Source organism: Dipodomys spectabilis, unplaced genomic scaffold, assembly GCF_019054845.1.
Source record: "Dipodomys spectabilis isolate Male_0828 unplaced genomic scaffold, ASM1905484v1 ptg000158l, whole genome shotgun sequence".
In the NCBI taxonomy this organism is placed as follows: Eukaryota; Metazoa; Chordata; class Mammalia; order Rodentia; family Heteromyidae; genus Dipodomys; species Dipodomys spectabilis.
Window position 1 is genome coordinate 7,294,228 of NW_024870835.1, and position 20,806 is coordinate 7,315,033.

Below are 20,806 nucleotides of genomic sequence, written 5' to 3' on the forward strand. Positions count from 1 at the left end.
TATAAGTCTAGGACAAGTAGAAAAGGTCAAAAGCTATGTACATATGACCAGATAAGATAAGATGATATTAAGCGAAATGAACCCCAAGATGGGGACACAGTGTTTTTTTTTTCTTGCTTGCTATTGTTTTTAACTATTTAAAATGTACTATGTGATTTTTTTTTTATTTCTCTTGTATGTTCTTCCCCCATGGTATAACCCCTGTTTTCACTGTATTTGATGTTGGTGCCCTGCATCTTGTATATACATTTTTCTAATTTGAGGAGGGGAAGGAAAATAACAAAATGCTGAAATAAAGATATGTTGACCCATTGTAACAATGAGATGTACAAAACACTATGTAGAAAACAACTTTACAACTTGGGGGGGTGGGGGGGGAGGGGGAAGGTAGAGAGGGAAGGGATGGTAGGGGAAAAACAAAGGAGGAGGTAACAATGCTCAATAGGATATGTATTCATTACCTTACTCATGTAACTGTAACCCCTCAGTACAGTATTTTTACAATAAAAACATATTTTAGGAAAGAAAGGAAAATTAACATAATCTTGAAAATACAGAGTAAAATAGATAAATAGATAAGTAGATAAGCCAAATGTGGATTTGGGAAAAATAAAAGCAACAAAATGACAGGATTTACTACCATTTAACAATAACTATAAATGTTGATTATCTCAATTCTCCAACCAAAAGACATAAAACAAAGACCTAAATATTTGTTACCTACAAGAAACACATTGCATTGGAAAAGACAAACACAAGCTTAAAGTAAAAGGATGAAAAAAGATATGCTACTTCAAGCAAATAAGAGCCTGAAAACAAGCAGGAGTAAGTTACTCATCTCTGACAAAGAAGACTTTAAACAAAATTCAGTAAGAAACAAAGAGATCACTTCACGTCCACAATGAGAACAACTGATACAAAGGACTGAAAATTGTGAAAATATAAACACAGAAATTCAGTGCACCCAATTTCATAAGGTAAATTTTAAAAACCTACTAAATTGATGGCTCTCAACAATTCAGAAAACAAATCTAATGGTGGAAGCCTAAAGCCAATATAGGCAGAATAATTCGCAAAATGATTTTATTCCAATTAATCAGCAAAAAAAAAACTAGACTAAGCATATGACTCAAGTGGAAGAGTGCCAGCATGAGCAAAAAAGCCAAACAATAGTTTCACTTCTTGAGTTCAAGCCCTGATACTTGGAGGGGTAGTGGGGGAGATCCCAACACAATATATTATAATAGTGGAAGACTTCAATATCCCACTCTAAACAACACGTAAGTCATCCAGGCAAAAAGAAAAAAAAAACCTTCAAAATTATACACCAAATTAAATGATCCAAAATCTACAGAATATTGCAGCCAACAGCCATATAATACACTTCACATTCTTCTCAGGCATGAAACTTTTTCTGAAATAGAGCATATTTTAGAACATAAAGCAAGTCCTTATAAATATAAGAAAACTAAAATAACTTCCTGAATTGTACGAGACTGCAATGGAATAAAAGTAGAAATCAACATCAAGAAAAACTTCATGAAATAAACACATGGAAACTGAAAAATACAATTTACAATGCTCAGAATTTCCTCAAAGAAATAAAGGGGAAAATCAGAAAATTCCTAGAATAAAATGAAACTGTAACTTTTCAGAAACAGCAAAGGTAGTACACTAAGTTAAGTATAAGTCCACAGCTATGTGCCTACATGGAAAAATAAGAGAGAGAAGGATTATGGCTTCTTAGGCCAGCCTATGAAAGGAAAAAAGATAAATAAATTAGTTACATTTAAAAATGAGAAAGCAGGCTTAGTGGCAGATACCTGTATTCCAATTTGGAAGTCCCAAGTGAGTCTTGGACCAAAAATTAAAGGGCCCTTCCTACAATAAGTTAGTAAAGCAAAGCAGGCTTGATCTTAGGGCCTGTGCTTGTCTTGATGAGGAGGCAAACACAAGGCTCTACAATCACAACCAGTATTGGTTTTTTGTTTTTTTTTTGCCAGTCCTGGGGCTTGAACTCTGGGCCTGGGCACTGTCCCTGAGCTTCTTTTGCTCAAGGCTAGCACTCTATTACCTGAGCCAAGCACCACTTCTGGCTTTTTCTGTGTATGTGGTACTGAGGAATCAAACCCAGGGCCTTATGCATGCTAGGCAAGCACTCTACCACTGAGCCACCTTCCCAGCCTAGTACTGTTATTTAAAAAAAAAAAAAAAGCTGGGCACCAGTGGCTCATGCTAAAAACCTAGCTATATCAGGAGGCTGAGATCTAAGGTTGGCAGTTTGAAGCCAGCCGAAAAGTCCATGATACTCTTATCTCCAATGAACCACCAGGAAACTGGAAATGTCAAAGTAGTAGAGTGCTAGCCTTGAGCAAAAAAGGTCAAAGACAGAGCCTAGGCCCTTATTTCAAGCCCTACTGCAAAGAAAGAAGAGGAGGAGGAGAGGGAGGAGGGGGAGGAGGAGGGGGGAGAAAGAAAGAAAGAGAGAGAGAGAGAGAGAGAGAGAGAAAGAAAGAGAGAGAAGGAAGGAGGGAGGGAGGGAGGGAGGAAGGAAGGAAGGAAGGAAGGAAGGAAGGAAGGAAGGAAGGAAGGAAGGAAGGAAGGAAGGGAGGGAGGGAGGGAGGGAGGGAGGGAGGGAGGGAAGGACAGAGAGAAACAGAAGAGGAAAAGAAAAAGAAAAAAGAAAAAGAGGGAGGGAGGAAGGAAGGAAGGGAGGAAAGAAAGGAGGGAGGGAGGGGAGAAGAGAGAGAGAAAGAGAAGGAAGGAAGGAAGGAAGGAAGGAAGGAAGGAAGGAAGGAAGGAAGGAAGGAAGGAAGGAAGGAAGGAAGGAAGAAAGAAAAGAAAGAAAGAGAGGGAGGGAGGGAGGGATGGAGGGAGGGAAAAGGGGAGGGGATGGAAGGAGAGGAAAGGAAGAGAAGAGGTGGAAAGAGAGAAGGGGAAGGGAGGTGATGGAAGAGGGAAGAGAAAAGGGGCGAAAGGAGGGAAAATGGATGGGGAGGGGAGGGGAAGAGAGTAGACAAAAGGGAAGGAGAGGGGCAATGAACGGAGGAAAGTGAAGAGAGGGGGAAGGGAAGGGAAGGAAAGGAAAGGGGAAGGAGAGAGTAGGAGAAGGGGAAAAGAGGGAAAGGGAGGAGAGGGTGAAAAGAGAAGAGGGGAGAAAAAGAGGGGAACGAAAGTGAGGAGGAGAGAGGAGGGAATGAAGAAAAGAAAAACAATGATAGGAGGGAAAGAGAAAATACAAATTAATACAATTAGAAATTTTTAAAAAGGCTGAGGTTAGAAGCATGGCTCAGGTTATAGAGCACCAGCCAATGAGCAGAAGTGTCAGATACTGAGTCCTAGTCTGGGGGGGTAGGGGGGTGGGGGGGTGCGGAGGAGAGGGGGAAAGGAAGAAAGAAAACAGATGACATCACAACTAGCAATAAAAATTCAAGGGTTCATTAGGGGATATTTTGAAAACTTACAGAAACTATAAAGTGTGAAAAAAATCTATCTCCAATTAACCACACTAAAGGTATGACTCAAGTGGTAGAATGAAAGCTGTGAGGGAAAAAAGCCAAGCCAAAGCAAGAGGGTCTTAGTTTAAACCCCAGTGCAGACCCTCCAACAGTAAAAAAAATTTAAAATAATCGTGTGATCATCTGTATAGATACAAAAAAGTAACAAAATTCAACATCTCCTCACAATAAAATCTCCTCTGGCTTACAGTTATAATCCTAGCTAGGAGGGTGAGATCTTGCAGATCAAAGCCAGTCCTGCAGGAAAGGCTACAGGACTCCAGCTCCACAAAAACTAGCAAAACACAGGGCTGGAGATGTGGCTCAAGTAGTAGAGTGCCAGCCCAACAAACCAAACAAGGAGAGACCTAGAGTTCAGACTTCAGTAGCAGGGAGGGGGAAAGCCTCAAACAAACGAAATAAAAAGAAAACAAGTCGTTTAAATAAGGATACAGGTGGACCTGTTACAACAATGAGAAGTACAAGTTGTCATGTCAAAAACGAACTTTACAGTTTGGGGGCGGGGAGGACTGGGGTGGGGAAGGAGGATGGGAAGGGATGGGAAGGGTAAACAAAGGAGGAGGCTACAATGCTTGTAAGAAATGTACTCACTATCTTGCCTATGTAATTGTAACCCCTCTGTACAGTATTTTCACAATAAAAAAAATGCTAAAAAAAAAAAAAAGAATGTACTTCAACCTCAAAAGGCTATATACAACAAATGAACAGGTAACATTATACTGAATGAGGAAAAAAAATGAAAGTATGTCCTCTGAAGTCTGAGATGAGACAAGAGTTTCCATTCTCCATTCTTATTCAACATAGACTTACATAAGAAAGGACTTTACCTTATCATTCATTTGTTCCTGTGTTTCTATGCCATAGAAAAGATAATTCACTCTAATTATCAATTACTCCTTCCTAAATTTTCACTTCAAGCAATAAAAAGTTAGTTTAATAGCAATGCATAACAGAATTTCCAAAGACATCAATCAAAATAATTACTACATGAGAAATGAAGAAAAACAGAGAGAAAAGTGAACCTATAGTGACTGTAAGCCAGTTTTGTAGACATCTTTCTTTCTATAGGACATGAAAAACTGAAGAACTGCATGATAATAATTTTCCTGTTGCAATCAGTCTTTGTATATTTAAAACACATGTTTTGCCATTTTTATAGAAAAAAGATACAAAATTTATCTTCTTATTGATGATGGTTTTTCCCTGGCATCAAAGTCAACTCCCTAAGTTAGCCATGATCTAACATTTATTTTCTTGCAGCTGGAAAGGTGAACAATTGAACTTCAAAGTCAATACCAACCATATAAAAGGGTATATTGTACAACATATATGACATAATCCACTTTTCTATCCTAAAATACACCGAGTTCTTTTAAAAACTAACCAAAGATGTGTTTTTACTTAAAATCTCAATTTTAGATCTATTGTATGTATGGATTTAGTATAGTTATATTTAAACTAACTAGCTAAACATTTTTTTTATTTCTAAAACATTTGTCAATCTTTTTTATTTTATTTTTAAATTTAATTTTATTGTCAAGGTAACGTACAGGTTACAGTTACTTATGTAGTGAGTACATTTCTTGTCGAACATTGTTACCCTCTCCCTCAATTTTTTCCACTTTCTCTCCCCAATAAGGGAATAAATTGTGGTTTTAAATTAACCTCAATAAAAATATAGCTCAGGCCGGGTGCCAGTGGCTCAAGCCTGTAATCCTAGCTACTTAGGAGGCTGAGATCTGAGGATCATGGTTCAAAGCCAGCCCAGGCAGAAAAGTCCGTGAGACTCTTCAATTAACAACTAGAAAACTAGAAGTGGTGCTGTGGCTCAAGCGGTAGAGCACTCGCCTTGAGCTGAAGAGCTGAGGGACAGCGCCCAAGCCCAGAGTTCAAGCCCCACGACCAACAACAACAACAACAAAATATATATATATATATATATATATATCAGAATATTAGATTTTTCAAAATTCTCTTAATGATTAAAAAAGTTATTTTCAAATATTCTTTTCAAATATTTGCAGATATTCAAATGTATTTGAAAATACATTTTCAAACTGTAAAAAGAATATAGGATCTGAAATTTTAAAATATATTAAATATTAGTTCATTGCTGTTTATTTAATATTTCTTTTAAAGGACTGAGTTTATGGTAGTAAAATGATATTAGATGTTCAGTAGATAAAGGATTCACACCTAGAATATACAAAGCAAATTAAACAACAAGGGAACAAGCAACTCTATCAATTAATGGGCAAGTGAACTGAAAAGACATTCATCACAAGAAATACCAATGTCTGATATACACATGAAAAAGTGTTCAACAGCCTTAGCCATAAAAGAAATGTAAATGAGAAAAAAATTCCATCTCAGTCCAGTCAGAGGGGCAGCCATCAGGAAACTGAAAACAGCAAATGCTCCAGAGGATGTGGAAAAGGGGATCCAACATTCCTGTTGGAGGGAATGTAAATCAGTCTCTGGGAAAATCAGTTTGGAGATTCCTCAAAAGCCTAAAAATGTATCTTCCGTATGGCTCACCATACCACTATTCTGCACATATCCAAAAGAGAGCAAATGGGAACACAAGAGACACCTGCATAACCATGTTTATTAGAATAGCCAAGCAATGGAATCCACTAAGGTGTTCCACAACAGATGAATGGATGAAGAAATGAAATGAAATGAGATCATTTGCAGAAAAAAAAAAATGTATGCTACTAAAGGACATCATACTGAGTGAGACAAGACAATCTCAAAAAACAAAATATCCTAAGTTTTCACTTATAAGTGGAAGAGACCTAAAAGATATCTATACTCATAGACAGTACATAAATGTAAATATCTACATAAATAATTACTTAGATGACTAAACATAGAACATGAATCAACAACCCAGATGCCCCTAAATGAAGGAATGGATCAAGAAAATGTGGTATATATACATAATGAAATTCTATGCTTTGATCAGAAAGAATTGCCCCATTCATAAGGCAATAGAAAGACTTGAATAAAACTGTATTAAGCCAAGTAAGCCAGACCCAAAGAAACTGCTGCATGGTTTCCCTCATTTGTAGTAACTAGAATCTGTCTACAATCTATAAGTAAATCCAATGGATAGTAAAAGACAAATAATTACCCTTGGATATGATTAATTAAACCAGCACTCTAAGCATCACACAGTGAAAACAAAGGAGGATATTCTTAGGAGAGGATCACAATAGCTCAAAAGTTATGGGCATTTGACCACATAAAACAATGCTTATCAAAATGAACTCCAAGATATGGAAACAAGAGTTTGTTTTTTTTATTGTTGTACTGTTTTCATTCTTTTTTCTTTCTTTCCTTTGGATTATTTCCTTTTGTCACTGTTTTTAATTTCTGGACCCTTTGTCTTGTATATAAGTTTATCTGATTTAGGGAAAGGAAGGAGAATCACAGAAACATGGGACAAAGGGTGAACCAATTCAACTCATTAGACACTGTGCTGGAAATGAACTTTACATCTTTGGGAGGTTGGGAAGGAGTGAGAGAAAATGAAAAAGAAAAGCACTCATTACCTTACTTATGTAACTGTAACCCCTCTGTGCATCATCGTTACAATAAAATTTAATTTTTTTAAAAAAAGCAGAGGATGGTGCTGGGAAGGTGGCTCAGTGGTAGAGTGCTTGCCTTGCATGCGTGAGGCCCTGGGTTCCATTCCTAAGCACCACATAAGCAGAAAAAGCCAGAAGTGGCATTGTGGCTCAAGTGGTAGAGTGCTAGCCTTGAGTTGAAGAGCTAAGGGACAGCGCCCAGGCCTAGAGATCAGGCCCCACAACCAGCAAAAAAAAAAAAAAAGCAGAGGATGAATTCCAGCAGGAAAAAAAAGAACATGAATTAAGCAGAGACTATTCAGGAGAAAAGACTAAGGGAAAGAAGTAGACTCTGTGGATAGGCAGGGATTAGCAGGATTTGTTGGAAAGAGAAGATAACAAAAGTTTGAATGCTTTCAAAACAGATTATTTGCAATTGTGAAAATGGAACTAGAAAACTTTTGGGGGTGCTATATTTTAGAGGAAAGGGTGCAGGAAATGTGATTTAAAAGGTTAAATTTGACTCAAATACAGTTTAAACATGAATGGTGAGGTAACAATGAAATCCCCACAGTAATTGATATAGGCCAATAAAAAAATTGTTCTAAATGCATTTCATTCATGAACTCCACATTTTTTTTTTGCTGTTGTTGGTTGTGGGGCCTGAACTCTGGGCCTGGATGCTGTCCCTCGGCTCTTCAGCTCAAGGCTAGCACTCTACCACTTGAGTCACAGCACCACTTCCGGCTTTTTCTGCTTATGCAGTGCTGAGGAATCAAACCCAGGGCCTCATGCATGTAAGGCAAGCACTCTACCACTGAGCCACTTCCCGGTCTGAATTCCACATGTTTTAAGAGTACTAGATGCTTTCATGCTCAACAAACTATAAGAGAATGACAGAAATACAGAAATAATAACACTTCTCTACTTTTAAGTACGGAAATAATGAAAACATCTTTCAATCTGAAATAGAGGTAAAATATGCAGTTGTCACTATATCACCATATCCTTTGTCTGCTAATCACTACAAATTACAAGTCATAGTTTATCATACAAAAATATGAGGGGGGGCAGGCACCCGTGGCTCATGCCTATAATCCTAGCTATTCAGGAGGCTGAGATCTGAGGATCGAGGTTCAAAGCCAGCTTGGGCAGGAAAGACTGTGAGACTCTTATCTTCAATAAACCACTAGAAAACCAGGTGTGGCACTTATCTCCAATAAACCACCAGAAAACTGGGTGTGGCACTGTGGCTCAAGTGGTAGAGTGCTCACCTTGAGCTGAAGAGCTCAGGAACAATGCCCAGGCCCAGAGTTCAAGCCTCACGACTGACAAAAAAAGAAAAAGAAAAGAAAAAATATGAGGGGGGAAATGAAAGAGAACAACACAAGGGTGACATTGATCAAGATACTTTTTACAAAACAGCACATGGTCTCCCTGATAAGTGGATATTAAATCCAAAAGGTAAGGTGATACTACAAAATTAACAAGACTTGAGAAACAAAGGACCTGCACTCATCTAGTCAAATCACTACTAAATAACCCCATGCTGCTGATCACATATATAGTATATTATGTGCACACCAGAGGGAAACTAGGAGGAGGAGGACACAGAACTAGAGGGAATCAGGGAAAAACATACAACAGTAGGACCCATCAGCTGCACTGGACATTGATCAAAATGAACTAAGCAACTCAATGGCAGCAATGGAAGGAGGGAACAAGTGGGAAAGAGGGAACAGCTGATGCTATGCAAAAGAAAGGAATGTACATATCACCCAATGTGGAAGAAATAACTATACTGCAAAGCTCATAGAACTCATAAACTTTATAGACCACGATAGACAATGTGTTTGTGACTTTAACTAAGCATCACTATCCCACAATACTGTGAAATTATGTAATCACTTAATCACAATAAAGAATTAAAAAAAAAAGATACTTTGTATACATAACCTGACTATGGAATTGTAGCCACTTTGTACTACTTAATATTTTTCAAGAAACCAAATGTGAAAACCATAGATTATTAAATATATTTTCATTTTAAGAACATATTCTTAGAAGTATAAAGGTAAATTCCAATTTGAAAAACTTCACTGCCTTAAGTTATATGAAATATTTCATATGCATATGAAATACATATCTCCTATATTTGAATATATTATTTATAGGATAGTTGTTTAACAATAGAAAGAGGTCAGATAGTATGTTCAACATTTCATCCATTCATTATGAGATGTGAGAATCTTTCTGTTTTCTTTCCATGCCATCCTTGGGCTTGAACTCAGGGCCTGGATGCTGTCCCTGAGCTTTTTCTCTCAAAGGCTAGTGTTCTACCACTTGAGCCACAGCTCCACTTCTGGCTATTTAGTGATTTAATTGGAGATAAGAGACTCCCACGGGCTGGGAAGGTGACTCAGTGGTAGAGTGCTTGCCTTGCATGCATGAGGCCCTGGGTTTGATTCCTCAGCACCACATATGCAAAAAGAAAAAAGCCAGAAGTGGTGCTGTGGCTCAAGTGGTAGAGCACTAGCCTTGAGCTGAAGAGCTGAGGGACAGTGCCCAGGCCGAGTTCAGGCCCCACAACCGGACCCCCCCCCAAAAAAAAAGAGAGAGACTCCCAGACTTTCAGACATGTGAGAACCCTAATGACCTCCAGTTGATTAAGGAAGTCCCCAAATGAATTCTGGGGGAAAATATTCAATATAGTACTACATACATTAAAATTTATACAGTATCTTTTGTTAATTTATTTTTAAAGACAATTACAAAACTAAGTACTTTGTAGGTAAAAAATAATGACTCAGGGAAGGATCATAAAACAAATTAAGCAATTTTAAAGAAAAATCACAATACCTTGTGAAGCATATTTTCTATTGCTCTCATGTGATTAGCAACACATTCTTTGTCTCTAGAAAAAAAGAAAAGATTGGGTGTTAATAAAACCCATGTCTCCCTTGTGCATTTTACTCTGTCATTACTATTAAAAAATAAAGTTTGTTGTCATTTTTCCTTTTAAATACCATTTTCATTGATTCACTTCCATCTTTAACTCTTAGATTCACATATATTTCCTGTCCTAATCTGGGAGACAGGAATTTTAAATTAAGAGAGAGAAAAAGAAAATAAATGTATGGTTATTAATCATTTTAAAATGTTCTAAAAATAGTATATGCATATTTTTCATAATAAAAATATTTTATGTTTTAATGGTGCAGAAATATGATCAATAGCCATACTGAGCAAAATATTTTCTTCTCTATGGTCTTCTGGTGCTATAATAACTGTACAAAGAAAACCCTCTATGACCTGACTTAGAATATGTAAAGTTAGGGGCTGGGAAGGTGGCTCAGTGGTAGAGCGCTTGCCTTGCATGCATGAGGCCCTGGGTTCGATTCCTCAGCACCACATAAGCAAAAAGAAAAAAGCTGGAAGTGGCACTGTGGTTCAAGTGGTAGAGCGCTAGCCATGAGCTGAAGAGCCGAGGGACAGTCCCCAGGCCCAGAGTTCAGGCCCCACGACCGGACCCCCCCTCCAAAAAAAACCCAGAATATGTAAAGTTACTAATTTTTCCTATTTACCTGTACACTGAATTCAGCTTTCATAATTACAAAAATGAATGAAATGCTGACGTTTTAAATTATTTTCAATAATTTACATTAATAATCTAATTTAGATTATTATAAATTGTATTAATTTAGATTATAAATTATAAATTAAAATCTGTAAGTAATGTGTCAGCTCTCTGAATTTCAAATTGGTCTTCCTTGGTTTATAAGATATGGCCATAGTCACAGATCACAGACACATCAAGGTCCTGAATTAACAATGTTATGAAAATAAGAATCCAGATGTTTTATAATGCTGTTTTTGTTTATCTCAGAATCTCAGTGAGCTGTGAAACTTACCAGAAATTTTCTTTTTTTATTGTCAAGGTGATGTATACAGGGGTTACAGTTACATAAGTAAGGTAATAAGTACATTTCTTGTCAAACTTGTTACCCCTTCCCTCATTTTTCTCCTACTTTCCCTACCCCCCAAGCCCCCCCAAGTTGTGCAGATCATTTCCAACATACTGTCTTGTGTAGCTGTTGCATTGGTTCCCCCTTGTCCTTTATCTCACCATTCACTGGAAATTATCTAGGTTAAGCCTCTTCACTTGATATGAGGAAACTGAGACTAATGACAAGAACTGACTCAAGCATATCTTAAAAATTACAATTACATACACACAATATGGTGGTGCAGTTATATATCTTTACAATTTTTATTTTAAAAACACTGATGATTTTTTAAATGTATTAATATTTAGGTCTTGCATCAAAATTTATCTTATCACTATGCTTAAACAATAGAATTACCTAGAAGCAAAGCTCATGGATATCTATGATGGCAGATCCTCTGTTCTGTGACTTATGGATTTTGTAATTTATATATAATATTCAAATTTATGATATTTTATGCTTAAGGCATTTTCTCAAAGATTTTTAATTAGTATTGTATGTGTATTGTATTTCTGCAAATGCAGAAATTGAAATTCCAAATTCAGACAACACTGAATTTATTAAAATCAGACTTTTCATTCATTCTGAACAGATTTTAGGTCATAACGTTGAACAATGTACTGTCTTAAAGTAGTCCATGAAATCTGTTGTGGGGAATAAAAATGCACAAGAGAACTGTTTGATATGAACTTCACATGTATGTCAACTTGACTACCTAGGAAAAGAGAAACACTCTCATCACATTTACATAGCTGCCCACTTGAAAACTGCACATTTTTATTTGATATATTAGAACATGCAGCTATAGACTTAAATTTCTCTGAGCACTATGTTTTTGTTACATATTTTAAATACTATGATATTGTAGACTTACACTTGTAGACTTACATTTTTGTGGAAATATTACTTACAATATTAGTATATTACCAAATATGAAAAGCAAAATTTGGGGGCATTAGGGCAAAAGAGAATAAGAAGTGACAGAAGATACTGTGTAAAACTATTAAATAAATAATCCTACATTTTTTATTAAACACTGTTTCAAACATGTAATACTATAAAAGAGTGCAAAATATGCATTGTTTGAGGTTATTCAGATTATATATTTTTCTGAGGTTTTCGATGAAATATACATTTAGTATGTTCACTTAAGAGTTTTCTTTTTTGAGGTTATGTCAGAGAATTTCAAAGAGAGACAGCTGTACTTTTGTTTTCTAACACTGTATTATCCAGGGCTAAAACCCGGAGCATGAAAGTAAGAATTGATCTTTTGTCTGTTTTAAGTGATCTCCCCAAGGTCCAAATGCTCACTTGGCTGCCATGCGGAGGGCACTCTCTGCATCATGGATGTTCTCCTCCAGTCGACGCTTGTCCTGCTCCAGCTGGGTAAGATGTCTATTGAGCTGACGCAGAGATTGATCTTTTCTTCTCAGCTCCATCTTTGCCTCGGAGAGACTCTGCAAGCAGACAGAAAACAGAGTTACTTGTCAGCCCTGATAATTAACTTCAATTTATGCCATAGGCTATTAAACAAAGAAGAATACAGACTGACTGAGAAGTAGACTTGGGTCATTACACATCAAGGTTTAACAAATTTTCTGCAAAATTTTTACATAATTGCTAATTAGAAATGATAGAGGTGTAAGAGTTCATAAAAATGTCTGGCTATAAACTACAACTTATTTTTAAGTACTATAAGACAAATTGTATTCTTTTAAAAAATACCTTATTACTTAAATTGCAAGTCTTTTAATGATGAAAACAAAGATTTCAAGGGACAAAGCACATGAAATTCAGAGTCTATTTAACACTAACTAGAACTAAAGGACCATCAAATACCCAGACAAAGTGTAAGACTGAATAAAAGGTGGGCTAGTTTACCTAAAAAAGAACAAGAAACTCACTATTCTTCTTATAAGTCTTTTTGTAATAACTTGTTATTCACATCTCAGTAGACAAGATTTCAAAATAAAATTCACTTATTTCCCAGTAAATAACTTTCATACTAAGAAGAGCAACATAAATATAACCAATATGCTTTAACTTATAAAGTTAAAAATAGTAATTGCATTTAAAATCTTTGTGATCTATAAATGTTTTTTCTAAAAAAGTATAAAATCTATTCATTACTACCTGCTTTGATCTGCAATATTTACAAATTTCAAGATGCAAATGTGTAAGTTTATATTGAAAGTTAAGAGGAAAAGGTCTTAGAATTGAAAGCAATTTAAAGGAATATTTTCTAGCCCTCATGGAAAATTCTAGGGTCAAAACATTGTAAGAATCAAGTGATCTCTTCAAACTGAAAATCTGCTTGTTCTTATTCCTATGATTTTTTTTAATAAGCTTACTAAGCAGTTTTTCAATTACTTTTGTTTCACAACTAACTGCAAACACATATTTGTCTTCTTTGCGCAGAACTTAGCTAAACAGTAACAACCACAACTATGCTTCACAAATTCAGTAAAGAATAAAAATATGCTATAATTTCATATTTAAAATTCTTCCAACATAATTTTTAATACATATATAATATTAGTTTAAAAAGCAAAGCTGCCTACATGGAAATAACTAGTATATGTCTGTGACAAGTAGAAAAGGTCAAAAGCTATGTACATATGACTAGATAAGATGATGTTAAGTGAAATGAACCCCAAGATAGGGACACAAGTGGTTTTTTTTCATTTTTGCTATTGCTTCTAATGTATTTATAATGTACCATGTGATTTTTTGTTTCTTTGTATATTCCTCTCCCATGATATAATCCCTGTTTTCCTGTATTTGATGTCGGTGTCCTGCATCTTGTATATACACTTCTCTAATTTGGGGAGGGGAAGGGAAAAAACAAAATGCTTAAATAGGGATACAGGTTGACCCACTTAACAATGACATGCACAAGACACTATGTTGAAAAACAAACTTTACAATTTAGGCAGGGGTGAGGGAAGTGGAGGGGCTGGGGGAGTATAGTTGTGTAGGTGGGAGGGAAGGGATGGCAGGAGAAAAACAAAGGAGGAGTTAACAATGCTTGATAGGAAATGTACTCATTACCTTGCTCATGTAACTGTAACCCTTCTGTACAGTATCTTTACAATAAAAACGTATTAAATTTTTTTAAATTTTATTAGTGCATTTTCAGTCAAGTTGCTGTTAGATAAACAAGCATCAAAAAAAATTAACAAGAAGCTGGCACTGGTGGCTCACGCCTGTAATCCTAGCTACTCAGAAGGCTGTGATCAGAGGATCACAGTTCAAAGCTGCCTAGTAAAGAAATTCCATGAGACTCTTATTGCCAATAAACCACCAGAAAATCAGAAGTGGCACTGGCTTAAATGGTAGAGTGCTTGCCTTGAGATGAATGGCTCAGGGACAGCACCCAGGCCCAGAGTTCAAGCCCCACAAGCAACCAAAAAGAAAAAAAAAAATTACAAGAGCCAGGGGCAGATGGCTCCACCTATAATCCTAGCTACTCTGGAAGTGATCTGAGGGATGTAGTTCAAAGCCAGACCAGGCAAGGAAAAGCCCGTGTAATGCTTATCTCCAACTACCCATAAAAGGCCAGAAGTAGAGCTATGGCTCAAGTGGTAGAGTGCTACCATGCCAGTCCACAAGAACAGCACTCAGGCCCTGAATTCAAGCACTGGTACCAGCACAAAAATAAGTAGATAGATAGATAGATAGATAGATAGATAGATAGATAGATAGATAGATAGATAGATAGATAGATAGATAGATAGATAGATAGATAGATAGATAAATAGATAAATAGATAAATAGATAGATAGATAGATGCCATGAGTAATTACATATTTAATTTTATTTTTATTTATTATTACCAAATCAATAACATTCCTGGATTGATCAATAGGTACTTTAGATAGAAAGTGCCAGCGTGCTATTGCACAGTAAGATAACTACAAATAATTGCATTGTACAATATATTTCAAAAAGCTAGAGCACAGGATATTGAATGTTTGCACAATAAGAAAATGATACATAGCCAGGCATAAGAGGATCATGCCTATTCTCCTAGCTACTCGGGAGGCTGAGATCTGAGGATACTTAGGTGTTATATATTAGTCTAAAATTAATTTCATCTTACAATTTTAAAAAACTTTCATCATAGAAATAGTCATACACTCAAACCAACTTTACAAGGCAACAAAGAATGGGTATTTTAACAAGAAATGCTGTACACAGCTATAATTCTAGCACTCTAGAAGATGAAGGATTATAAATTCAAGTCCAGCCTCAGCTACTTCAGGAGACACTGTCTCAAAAAAACAAAAATACTGTAAGCCTATTAATTTTGTTCCAGTGTTAAACTAGTTATAGCTGAAATATTATTGAGATTTTTTTTATTTAAAAAAATAAAATGTGCCAGGTGCTGGTGGCTCACGCATTTAATCCTAGCTATTCAGGAGGCTGAGATCTGAGGATCGTGGTTCAAAGCCAGCCCGGGTAGAAAAGTCTATGAGACTCTGATGCCCAATTAACCACCAGAAAATAAAATAAAGTGTATTTGAATCCTTTTAAAGTTGGTATTTCTAACACAGTTCATGCTATTAAAAATGCTGTTTTTCAGATATAAATATCAAAGAAACAATCTGCTACTATTTATGAATAAAGACTGAATTCATCTTCCAATAGAAATCATAAATTTGCATTCAAACTCTCTCAGTCAGTAGCTCTTGTAACTGGAGGCACATCTTCCGAAGGGACTCTCTTAGTCCTTTCAGAAGTAGATTGGTATAATGTTACTAGCATGTCCAGACTGAGGCTTGCTGATTCAATCTAAGAGAACCCAATATTTCGCATCATTATAAAACCATACTTGACCTGTCAAATATTCCAGTACATTTTCAAAGAAGACATAACTCCATGCATTACATTTTCTACCATATATCTAAATTTTCTTATTCCCCTTCTTATCATATCTTCTCAAAGGAAAAATGACAATGAGCCAAATGATTATTCTGAAGCTTACACCATTTCAGGGACACAGGAAAGGAACAAAAGGCATAATAACCTAAGCAATAAAACCATACTTCCTTGAATGTGAAAACTAAACATAATACAGTTTTTAAAAATATAACACAGCCTGACATATAGGTTTGAGGGACAACACGAAGGAATCAATATACACCAATGGGTCTGAAATACATGGAGATGTGTAAAAAGTCAGAAAAGGTGGTTCAAATATGTATTTTCCTTAATATTCACTGTTTTGATATGAAAATGGAATCTTTTAGAATATGTAAAAGAAAAATAATCTCTCTGTGTGTATATATATCATGTATATATATCATGCTTACCTATGGATTGTATCGTAGATAAAATATGGACCATATATATAAAATTTTAACTTCTGCATTTCTTTTCTCCTGCTCAGATTCATCTAATTAAAACCTATGATAAACTTCGTAGACTCTAATATTTCCAACCGAATGACTGAAACTAAGAAGGTGTGCCTCTAGGCAGCAAGGCAACAATGATAAGCAGCAGGTTAGCCACTAATTTCTCAACCCGGGTAGATTGTGAAAGTGTGATGTTCTGATATCCAAGAAACTGTTCAGGAGAGAATAGGATAAATCAAGTTTAATAACTCTGCTCCTAATTGTTCCCCCAATGCTCAACTCTAATTACTTGGAGAACTCTCCTGACTGTCACCTGATATTAAGTTGTTGGAGGCTGAGCCTGGAACAGTGAGATAATCAATAAACATTTAGTGGGGAGAAGAATGAAGATCCTGTTAAGCAGTGGGAACCTGCAGCACCCAAAGCCCTTCTGCTCATGAGAAAACCTATGGGACAGCCATAGTGATTGCAAAGCAATAATCCAAAGCACTGTTTTTAGGCCTTGAGGCCTTTAGGCAACAGTACATTTGAGGAAAAAAGGTTAACACGGTCACCCTAATTACAGTCCACTTTCACATACTTCATATATAAGCGAAGACAAGCCAATTAGGTAGAAAGGAAGATAAGGGAAGTTTTATTTGTATACTAATTAAACCCCTGATGAAATTAAAGGAAAAACATACAGCTCTGTAATTGTGTCTGAGAAAGGTCACTTCAGGTTCAGTTATCAGAACAGCACAGCCTTGAGATATTTCACTTAATCCACAATACAGCCCTCATTTTGTACTCAGGTCTTAATATTTACAAAAAATCAAAGCCTGATACTGAATTTATCTTTAAACAATTTTAGCTGTTAGAAACTTAATGCTAAATATGATAACAAAAGTCTTAAAATGGTAAAAATGAAATGCTACATATACTAGAACCAAAGTGTCAATACTATTTATCAGATTTCAGTTTTCATTTTAAACCCAAAATGCTTTAAAGCAAATTTTTTAAATGATATCCCAAACTGACTGTACTTTTAAAAGTTATCATATTTATACTGTATTTCTTTTCATATAGTGTCATCTCTGACCTTCATGTTCATAGTCCAATAGAAAAATGCTGATGCTTTCACTAAACTATTCTTATAAGAATATGTTTACATATGATTGTTTTTCTAAAATGGCCATGAGAAACTATTTACTAATGAGAGCTGACAAAGAAAAGTGTAAGTACAAAGAACAAAATATAGGAAAATCTCAAGGATAAATACATGGTAGATGTGAATATTAAATGCCTCACACATTTTTAAAGTATTTTTTCTTCTTATCTATAGTGTCTATAATGTGTATTAGTACTATTAAGAATACAAATTATAAAAAAAAGAATACAAATTATTTTAAGTTATACATAACTTTGTTTCTAAATCTGTAAATGTTTATTAGGGCAAATAATTTTTATTGCATATATAACCCTAAATTCTATTACTTTATATCTATGAAAGCATTTGGGGCAGCGGAACGTTTTTTTAATAAAATAACAGCTTTATTGACATACCACTCAATTCACTCTTTGTATAATTCAGGGAGTTTGGTATATTCATAGCAATGTGCAGCCATCACCACTGGAGGCCTTTATAGAAGTGAAGTTCTTAAATTTTTTTTCTTTCAAAACAACTTTCTGAATACACTGTCTCATCATTTCAGAAAACTCTAATCTAAAACTATACAAGATATACGAGGTTCACAAGATATACTGTTTAGGAACAGTATTCAAAATAAAAAAATTCACCAACAGAATATGTCAGAATATTTGCTTAGTAAGTGTTGCACGGTACAAAAATTAAAGTTATCTGGATGTGCATATCTCTATATTACTACTTCCAGAAGTCAAAGGAATCACCCAACATAGTCCTTTCTCATGAGGGTAGATCTAGCAGTGCTCTAGACCATTAGGCCACTAGAAAGACCAAGCCCCAGGAGGAATCACTTTTATAGATTTTCTTTTGTCTAATGGGAAATATCTATGGATCCACATTCCTACAGACTAAAAGCTAATGGCTTATTCAATTTGGTATAAAAAGTTAGTCATACAAAATGAAAGGCAAAACAAGAACAAGTGTTATTTAAAAATACAAATAAGCTATGTTTCCTGGATCACTGTGAAAAAAAAAATCTGCAACATTTTCAAAAGACAAATTTCCTGGTGCTGAGAATGTAGCTCAGTGGTACAATACTTACATGGCATGAGTAAAATAATAACAATCCCAGAACTACAAAATAATAGTAATATTTTAATAATAAAAAGTTTTAGGTAATAATAAATTTACAGCTGTTTCACTGTATCTTCTGAATACGCATTCCTAGGTTGCAATAAGTTGAGTAAAACAACTCAAAGCACCAAAATTAATGCTGAAAAAGAAAATAATGCTGCCTCAGCCTATTAGAATGGAATAACCAAAAATATTATATTCATCCACAACTAACTGAGCAGCTGCTAGGTGGATCAAACTGCAGGTTGCCACAGAAAGTATAAAATTAAAACAATATGACTACCAAATTTACAACATAGCTAGGTAAACACGTTAAGGGTGAAACTAATTAACATTTTATAATAAAATTTAAACATACGTCAAATAGGCAATTAAATAAATTACAATAAATATGCAACAAAGATGTGGTAGAACATACAAATATATCAATTATGTAATAATCATAGCTTATTATATTTATTACATAGTTATGTACTATTTAGTTATCTCCATAAGGACACTATGTTTCATCATTTTCTTTGTTTTTTTTGTCGGTCCTGGGGCTTGAACTCTGGGCTTTGAGCATTATCCCTCAACTCTTCAGCTCAAGGCTAGCGCTCTATCACTTGAGCCACAACACCACTTCCAGGTTTTCTGAGTGGCTTATTGGGCATAAGAGTCTCATGGTCTTTCCTGCCTGGGCTGGCTTTGAACCCCAATCCTCATATCTCAGCTTCTTGAGTAACTAGGGCTATAGGCGTGAGCCACCAGTGCCTAGCTGTTTCAACATTTTCTAGTAATAACCTTATACAGAAAGTAGATAACATTTATAAACTGCAGCTGCAGATCAGATAAGTTACCCATTTTCAGGCACTACTTCTTAGAACTTATATGTCTAGTAAGACAACAGATGCCAAAGACTATATATAAAAGACTGTACACACTTAATAAAAGACTACATATATGCTTAAAGTAAAAGACTATATACTAAAATTCATAACAAATATAATAATTATACTTCTAAATACAGTGTTTTCTTTAATTAAATCCTCACCTATATTTAGTACGTTGTTTCTGTTATTTCTGCCTTATTTTTTATATATACACACATGTATTTTTAAATAACCATTTTTATCACGCCTGAAAAGATAAAAGAAAATAAATTCAAGTGTGAAAAAATACTTTTGTAAATAGGCTATATGATAAATTATTAACAAAAAAATTGAACAAATGAGGGGGCTAGGAAGGTGGCTCAGTAGTAGAGTGCTTACCTAGCGTGCATGATGCCCTGGCTTTGATTCCTCAGCACCACATAAACAGAAAAAGCCAGAAGTGGTGCTGTGGCTCAAGTGGTAGAGCACTAGCTTTGAGCTTTGAGCTGAGGGACAGTGCCCAGGCCCAGAGTTCACGCCCCACAACAGACAAAAAAAAAATTTTTGAACAAATGAACAATGAAAATTGGCACTCAAAATTTCAAAGTATGCTGTGAGATTTTGTTGTAAAATGCCTTATGATTATTGGCACCACATCCTCACATATTGCTTTGAAAATGTCCTAAATTTTTTCAACATAAAAGAAAAACCTTGGGGGAGGTAGAAAGGAAAGGGATGGTAGGGGAAAAACAAAGGAGGAGTAACAATCATAGATAGGAAATGGACTCATTATCTTGCATGTAACTGTAACCCCTCTGTATAATATCTTTAAAATAATATATATAAAGAAAAGGTTAATTCTTCCCTATAAAGTAGGTTAATTAATAGTAAAATAGAGATGAAAAAGAACCTCAGAAGTGTTGAAAACGTATTTAGTGTTGTTTCCTTTATTCTTTCATATAAACCACAAAACTTTTTGGTAGACAAATAGTATTACATAATAATAGTGTAAAGTTGTAACAAAAAGAAATAAATACCTTTTAAATGTCAAAAATGGAGAATACTAAGAATCAGAGCCCTCTCGATTGGAAAATATCTTCAGAATAGTACAAATAGACAAAAGGTAACTAAATTTACTGTGATAAAGAGCATGTAAATGGTAATGTGGTGGTAATATTTTCTCCAAATGTAAAAGCAAACTGCATTTGGCTATTCTGTAAGCTTCTTTTTTTGGGGCCGGTCAT

General features: G+C 35.3%; 1 protein-coding gene across 1 annotated transcript in view; it reads right to left on the minus strand.

Moving 5' to 3' along the window:
- Nucleotides 1-20,806, minus strand: part of Ccdc171 (coiled-coil domain containing 171) — a 313,064-nt gene that overhangs the window by 91,979 nt on the left and 200,279 nt on the right. Inside the window, exons 22-23 of the mRNA XM_042692902.1 lie at nucleotides 12,409-12,554; nucleotides 9,950-10,004 (exon numbers count right to left, since the gene is read on the minus strand). Of these exons, the coding sequence (XP_042548836.1) occupies nucleotides 9,950-10,004; nucleotides 12,409-12,554 (201 nt within the window). The remainder of the gene's footprint in view (nucleotides 1-9,949; nucleotides 10,005-12,408; nucleotides 12,555-20,806) is intronic.